Genomic DNA, 8,310 nt, shown 5'->3' on the forward strand with positions numbered 1-8,310 from the left:
GTATAGCTGTTTTAGCTGTTTTTTGGAAGGGGAGGCTTGGCACTATCAGGGAGAAGGGAGATTTATTTGGTTCTCGTTGTAGCAGTGTCTTTGAATTTTAGGAGTTGTGAGTCATGTTTGTTGATATTAGCCAGTTAGCAGATTGCTCTTGATATGCAGACTGGACATTAAGAGCCACTCCGCACCATAATTATTTTACCAACCACTCCGGCAGTTTGCTCAAGGGTGGAGGGGAATGTATTTGAAGACAACAATAAATCAAATCCTTGGCAGACATTGGTGTTAATGTCTGCATCTGTGGGATACCAGTCATAACAGGAGAAAATTATAACTGAGCTGCACTATATTAAGGCAGTGTATGCTGTATGACACAAAAACCACCGGATTGTGCTGTAGTTTAAACGCATCAAATACAGTATGTACAGTACATCAGAAAAGCCACTTTGAGACATGAAGCTTATTAGATAAATCTTGATCATCTTTTCACTTTTGCGTGCAGTTTAGCAGCATTCTTACTTGACTACACCTACTAACATTTCTGTAAATGAAATACTGTCACATAAAGGCTACAGCACAACAGAGAAATCAAGCTCACATTATGTTTTTCTTATGAGTGATGTAATAAACATATTAAATCCTTTTAATAAATTAAGAAATTAATGAAAGCATTTACTTTAAGGGACAGCAAGCAGCACCTCCTATATTCACAATGGTATATAATGAAGGCATAAACAACAAATTGAACCTTAACCCATCAGTGATGTAGACTGAGAAAACTCTCCATGCTCTTCTTCTTTCATATAATTGCATTGTAACTCGGCAGTGTTATTTACTCCATCTCTGTAATGGGTTTTAGAATTGGGCAGTAGTGTGTCAACCTGTGCTATTATATAATGTTGGCTAAGAATCTTTACCTTCTCCTCTTCACTTTTCTTCTCCCAGATGATCAAGCGAAACATTAACAATGTACGAAGGATGACCTCCCATCCCACACTGCCTTACTGTAAGTATGACTACATTGTCTGCCAGGAGGTTAGAAAGAATCTGTCTCTTAAAGGTGCTATCCAGATATCTCATTTCCCATGTTAAAAACAGGCTTCAGGGATTGATTACATCATCCAAAAAGTTCCTCTCAAGCAGATATATCATAAGTGCCAAAGTTTTACTTCTTTGGCTCCATGTGCTGCAATTGAATTAGAAAAGGCTGAGCAAGCCATCCCTGTTCCAACATTTGTATTTTCTAGTCAGACTGCAGACTTGTGAGGTGTTTGGGTGGAATGATTACTAGCAGGTTGTAAGACAGAATGTTGTGAAATAAACTAATTATCAGGTACACCATTTTGGGAACAAAAAAATGTCCACACCTCATGTTAGGACCAAAATGCACTGGAAAATAAGCTTAACTGATGTCACTTTTTGTTTCTGTGTATTTCAGACCTGACAGGAGCTCAGGATGGCAGCGTGAGGATGTTTGAGTGGGGTCACTCCCAGCAGATCATCTGCTTTAGAAGTCCAGGCAACTCCAGAGTCACCAGGATACGATTCAACCACCAAGGGAACAAGGTATTCAGTCCTTTGTAATCCAAGGAAAAAGTCACACACATGCTCACACTGTGCAGACTGGGAACTGCTGCCATACGATTAGACTATTATTAGCTTTGCAACATGACTGCATTGTGATGTGAGCCTGTCAGCTTCAGCAACATTTCACACTTTCCTTCAACTTTGCCATTCAGGCAGTAACCACAGTAGGGAATTTGGCTTTAGCACATATTGTTCTTCAGCTGAGTAGTTCAGCTGCTCTGAACTTAGCGACTCGCCTCAAGCTAATAATTTTCTCAGATTGTGCCAGCAAAATCTCATCTGCCTGGTCTGGCCCAAAGAGTGAAACATGCCTAAAAACTGACAGACAGGACATGCAGGGCTCTTAATTTTTTGTTATGTAAGCAATGCTTGGACTTAAGAGGCAGTTGTGACATATTTTGGAAGGTAATTTGATCACAATCCAAATCACCTAAAGGTGTGATGGTTCTCAGTGGTGTGCAAACACACTCACATGTTTTTTATTTGATGTAAAGGAAAATACTAACTTAATTTCACCAAGTCTCTAAAAATCTGCTCTCTGAACATTTCATGCAGTTTGGTATCGTAGATGCTGATGGAGGTCTGAGTCTCTGGCAGACCAGCACAAGTGGGAATGCACCAAAACCATACCTGGTAAGAATCTCACAGAGCTGAGTACCTGCTACCTTTTTTTTTTTAAACCTCCAGCATATTTTTAGTTTTGTCTGTCTGGACCTTCATGTCCTCTGTCCTCCTTCCTGTCATTCTCATTTTGTTTATGTCACTAACACTAAACATCTTTTTTTCTTTCTCTCTGCCAGACGTTGCAGTGCCACAACAAGACAGCGCATGACTTTGTGTTTGTGAGCTCTTCCTCCCTCATTGCCACCGCAGGTCTTTCAACAGACAACAGGTACAAGAGACTTTGAAAGGCGATTTGTGTCTCCAGGATTCTGGTGATTGATTTCATTTACCTCCAATTCAATGCTGAATCTTCTCCATTCAGCTCTACTGTACCATAGCCAACACACAATGACATGCCCTTTGATTAAAATATTGGAATGAATTGTAATTTGGTCATTTTGGATTCTACAGGAATGTGTGTTTATGGGACACTCTGGTGACTCCAGCTAACAGCCTTGTACATGGTAAGGTGCCCAACAAAAAAAAGAAAATTTTTTTTTTTTTTTTTTTTTAAAGAATCAATATCCTCACAGCTGAAATGATTAGTTGTTCACTCAAATAATCAATTGGCAGAAAAAGCCAAAAATGATTTATATACTGTGTTTCCCTAAAATTTCCTCTTCTTGTGGTCACTGCCCACCTGTTGTTTCTCAGCTTTCTGCTGCCACGAGTCAGGTGCTACCGTGCTATCGATGGCCCCGAGGCAACAGCTGCTCATCACAGGTGGGAGGAAGGGCTGGATCGGCATCCTGGAGCTTTCCCACAGGCACCAGCGCCACAGCTTCCAGGCCCATGACTCACCAGTCAAAGCACTGGCTGTCGATCCGACTGAGGACTGCTTTATCAGTGGATCAGCTGAGGGCAACATTAAGGTATTCTGACTGACCTCTCTTTTTTTTTTTTTTTTTTTTTTTTTTTTTGCATCCTGAGAATAATTAGTGCAATGAAGTACATTTCTTCTGAATAATTGAGATTTTCAGAGAGTATATTCCAGACAGGAGATCAGACAGTTTGATTTAAAAAAAAAACAAAACAAAAAGTGAATATTTACATATTTATTAGCATGTGTTGATGGCTTTCAAGGTCTGATGAGAGTGGAAACCAGACAGTTTGCTGTGTTGCAGAATCTCCCAGAAAAGATGAGAATTTTAAGTCGCAGAATTTCTATGACTTTTGTTTATAAGAAAGCCATTAATCTTACGTGAGAGCTTCACTGGGAAATGCATTTCTAAAGCCTTAAACTTGGATTAAAAAAAAAACCAAACATTTGAAACAGTTTTCTCTGCACATAGTAAACTTTTTCCTGACAGAACAATCCTGCAGGGCAGTCGGCACCCAGAGGTGAATGTCTCAGCCCGTCCTCCACAATCCGATAACTGATACATTTGTCCATAGAGATAGTGTGTCCCATCAAAGTGAGTCGAAATCAGTGTCACACTTATGATTAACCAGCTGCGCAGGATATCAGTGTGAATGTTGGAGAGTAAAGTGGAAGGTGGGAGTGAGGTGACAGTGGAGAGGCAAAGGAAAGTGTTTTGACTGAACAGACAGGAGATGTGACTGTTGTCAGCTAATATATTTTCAGACACAACAGGTCTCTCATCTCTTTGACTTGAATATGTTGCTGCAGATCACACAGCTGTCACTCCAAGGATGAAGCCAGTGCGTCACACAGATTTACAGTCGAAAGAAGGGTGCAGTGCACATCTGCTTTAAATTCAGACGACTGTTACTCTGCATGATTGCTCACAAAAACCTCCCCAGAGCTGTGTGTGTGTGATTAAATGTATCTGAACTCAGTTGTATATTGGCAGATTGAATTTTTTTACATGGGTGTGGTGCAAATTTGTAAGCTTTTAAAGACTTCAGTAAACATACACCTTATCATATAATAAAGCTCCCAGGCTGGGCAGCAAAAATATTGAGGGGAAAAATAGATATGAACATTCATCTATTTGTTGGTGCCTATTTTTGTTGTACTAGTGAGAATTTACGACAGCAGGACAGTCTATCTGGGATTAACTTAAAATAAACAACAGTGCCTGTGTTGTAATCATGAAGCTATATTAGGCTGACAGTACTTATTAGGCAGGATCAGTTCATTTTTAGTTGTGTCATGGGATTTAATAAGAAATAAAGGGTATCACCACATTAATTCTTTTTTATGTTTCAAACTAGATCTGGAGCCTGGCCACACAGTCTCTCCTCTACACCTTTCCAAACGAACACGCTCGCCAGTCGCTGTTCAGGAACCTTGGCACAGGTGTCATGCAGATCGAGGTGGTACCACCCAATCACATCTTCTCCTGCGGTGCCGATGGAACCATGAAGCTGAGGATCCTCCCCAACCGCTTCAGTGTTGTCAGTAACAATAACAACTATGATAATCTCAAGAACGATGTCAAATTTTTCATATAGGCAGAAAAATATGGCGTTAAAGCAGTTACACTGAATAATGTGAAGTGCGTTTTATGATGAAGGAGGTTTCCTGCTGCTATTGTGGAAAATACATTATGATCTGATTGGAACAATGGCCGTCCTGGGTTCATTTTGGGGAAAAGATGCCGTACTCGGAACAGTGACGCCAAGATTTATCATCCATTTTAAAAGAATGGCTTTCATGACAAAACAGGTTAGATATATTCATGGGACTGACAGACTTTCACAGAGTGAGAGCATGTCGTGTGATCCCGGGCCACTGAGTGACCATGCAGTGACATGATCACATCTGCTGTGTTTTGGTTGTGCAGGAGCCCCGACAAGTGTTTTAAACTCTAGTTGAAGTTAAAAGTGGGCACAGGGTAACCACCAAGGGCACATTCAATCGGAATAAACATAACAAAAAAAAAAGAAAAAGAAAAACAGCTGGAGTTTCCCCAAAACAAACTGCCATCTCAGTGTTTGAACAGCACACAGAGCCTTTTTTGCACAGGAAATGAAGCTGAAGAAGTAGAAGTGAGAAGAAACTGAAGTGTCGAGTTGCAGCGTCGTTCTTATACACCTTCTTTTTAGTTCATATTAGAAAAGCAGTCATGATAGTGCAAGCTCTTCTGGAATCACTGCCGGAGCATTCAGTTGGTTAAATACTGTGTATGCAGTGGATGGTACAGATAAGTGAGCCCTTTAGGGATTTGACTGTCACTGCGAGACTGTACTACACTGTGGATCCCGCTCAGTGCAACACCGTGAGGCAGCATCGTACAAAGCACATTAATCCAGTAGCGAGGACTGCCGGTGCATTCAGGTGCTCCATTTAAATTTTTGTACGCAGATGACACCAGCTTGGTTGGATAAAGAGGACCAAGTGTTTGTCATGATAAAACCACATATTAGGAATTACAGGATGTCAGAATTCATATCATTATTATTGTGTTGTGTTTTAATTTTTTGGATGAAGTTCTTTTCTGGCCTGACTTGAGGTGAACAGAGGAAACTTAGATTTCAGTTGTAAAGAATAAACATATCTCTTACATTTATGGCAGTAGTTTTACGTTTTGAGAAATCACTTTCTGGCTGAGATGATATGGAGAAGATTGATACATTTATAAGAGTGCATCAAATGAGATTGCAGCTGGTTAACTTAGCAGAAAGACTGGAAACAGTAGTAAACAGCTAACCTTGCTCTATCCAGCAGTTTCAGAAGTAGTCTACCAGCACCTTTAAAGTTCACTACATTATATATTGTTTAAAGTAGACAAAAATTATAAAATTGAAATTGTGCACTTTGACTAATGGTTATATATGTCAGACTTTTCCTTGGCTATGTAGGTGCCATTCTTTTTTTTTTCTACAAAGTCATTTGAGTATTGCTACGTTAAAAGTTTTTTTTGTTTTTGTTTTTTTTTTTGGAAAAGATGTAAATTACCTAGTTTCCATCAACTGAAGTGACATTTATTTTGACAGTCTTGCGTATACTTTCTGTAAACAGAAACTATAATGTTCTCATCTATTCAACTTGTACCATTGTCTTTAGCTTGTAGGCTTAAAAAAATATGTATTACAGCCTGAAAACCTGTGAAATAGTGTTACAGTTTTTGTAGGTGGAAAATCCCCCGATGGTACAGAAAGCAGTCCAAATCAGCTTTGACCTGGACAATTCAAGAAAACAACTGGCAACACCGGTGAGGCTAAGCTAACTCTCTGCTGTGTAATGCGTCTTGTTCTACAGCAGTATGAGCAGGTCAGTCTTCTCATATTTTCTGCCACAAAGACAGTAAGAAGTTTGTTTAGTCAGCCTAGTCAATGCTTCTGACTTTGTTTCTGCATCTACTGCTGCCCACTGTCATGGACTACCTGAATGGGCCATTTATTTGCACATAAAAATGAACATGAATTATATGTAGTGCAGTGCATATAACTACAAGTCTGGATGCAGCCCAAGCCTTTGATGGTAGGATTATAATCTAGAATAAAATGTTGGATTATTTAGACCTAGATTTAACCAGTGGTATTACTATTAAGTGTCCTTAATATCTGCAGACTACTTCTGCCTTGCTGGCACAATACAAGTATCGTGGTATTATCATTGACATTAAGTTGCACAAAGTAGCTTTAATGTAATAAGGCCCTCACTGGTATGGGACACCATGAATCATCCCTTCTGTGGCTATTTTTTTGGAAATGTTCATTATTAGGTTTAAGAACATGTAGCAGGAAATGTTGCTGTTGACAATGAAAAGGGGTTGGGGTGGAGTTCAGTTTTAAAGAATATTCTCTTTGGTTGTGGAAATGTTTTATTCCAATAACAATGCACTTCCCTTTCATCAACTCCGTACTTTGAGTTTCCCTATGGACCATAATTGAAACCTGCCTTGGAAATAATATTATTTGCCTTCTATTAATCTTAGTTTTATTAACAGATTTCATTTATCTGGTTTGCTGTTGTTTTTTTTTTTTGTTTGGTTTGTTTAGTTTTTCTTGCCACAGTTCCAGTAGTTTGCTTTTAAGCAGTCAGCTTCATCCAAATTCAGTACATTGCCTTCAGTACATGCTTGGAAAATATAAGAGAGGTTGGTGCATAATGAGACATGTCTTCCACATGAGTAAGGAATGGGTTTATGCAAAGTGTCCTATAGCCGTTTAGTGTGAAGGAGTGTAATCCATTAAGCTAACTACCCACAGAACCTTGTTGTGCTGCTATGGGGAAACAAATGTACATTAGTTGTGATTTCAGGGAGGATAAACTGAAGAAATCCTATTAAATGAAGTAGATTTATTGCAGCTGTGTACATACACATTCATAAACTAGGCTTCTCATAGTAACAGCATAATCATAATGAGTAGCTGTAGATACACTGTGGGTAACTACAAACGTGACTTTAGGAAGAGTATCATTCTGTATATACACACACAGGTATATATTTATGAAATGTGTTCATATTTAGGATTAGATTGATCAAAACGGCAGATAATTTCCTTTTTTCTTTTTTTCCCTAATGTGGGATTAAACAACCACATTGTGATTTATGTTTTACCTACAAATCAAAGTGGTTGGAAAGCCAAACTATATGTACCTGTATTCTTAGAGAAACTGGAGAGTAAAATAAAATGTCCTTACACTTACTCATAAAGAACCAAACCATCACACTCAACTCTGACTTCTTCCTTTTTTCCCCTGTTCTAACTTGGAAATGTGAATTTGGTCAGATAATTCTAATTTTATATTGAGGATGTTGTTTAAATTAATGTATTATATAGAGAAAATATACCAATGTAATAAAAAAATATGAAAATGAGCACGTGTTTTGTAATATTGAAAACAAGTGACAGTCTGGTCGAATTTGAACACCAGTCCGATATTCACTCTTTTACCTCTGTTCTTGATCTTTACTTCGCTCACGAAAAATCTGGCTCTTTAGCTGCACCTGTATTCACCAGCCGCCACTAACTGTGTCTTTTTTGGTGTTTGCAGCCTAAAACGATGAGAAAACATGAATGAGAACCAAAAGCGTGAAACTCTGGCCGGAGAGCCCCATAAGTTGAAACTGACTGAAAAGCTCCGTAAAGCTGATGGGAGCTGCAGATTCAGGTGATATCTTGGTACATTTGATACATTATTGTGTC

At 38.9% G+C, this 8,310-nt stretch overlaps 1 protein-coding gene across 2 annotated transcripts in view; it reads left to right on the plus strand.

The window, feature by feature from the left end:
- dmxl1 (Dmx like 1) overlaps positions 1-7,838 on the plus strand; it is a 45,505-nt gene extending 37,667 nt beyond the window's left edge. For both annotated transcript variants that reach the window (XM_026321384.2, XM_026321385.2), the window contains 7 exons: positions 943-1,003; positions 1,436-1,563; positions 2,140-2,217; positions 2,385-2,476; positions 2,659-2,711; positions 2,902-3,119; positions 4,426-7,838. In XM_026321384.2, coding sequence (XP_026177169.1) covers positions 943-1,003; positions 1,436-1,563; positions 2,140-2,217; positions 2,385-2,476; positions 2,659-2,711; positions 2,902-3,119; positions 4,426-4,665 — 870 coding nt within the window. In that variant the 3' untranslated portion in view covers positions 4,666-7,838. The remainder of the gene's footprint in view (positions 1-942; positions 1,004-1,435; positions 1,564-2,139; positions 2,218-2,384; positions 2,477-2,658; positions 2,712-2,901; positions 3,120-4,425) is intronic.
- Positions 7,839-8,310: the final 472 nt, after the last annotated feature.

This window comes from Mastacembelus armatus, chromosome 9 (genome assembly GCF_900324485.2).
Source record: "Mastacembelus armatus chromosome 9, fMasArm1.2, whole genome shotgun sequence".
NCBI lineage: Eukaryota > Metazoa > Chordata > Actinopteri > Synbranchiformes > Mastacembelidae > Mastacembelus > Mastacembelus armatus.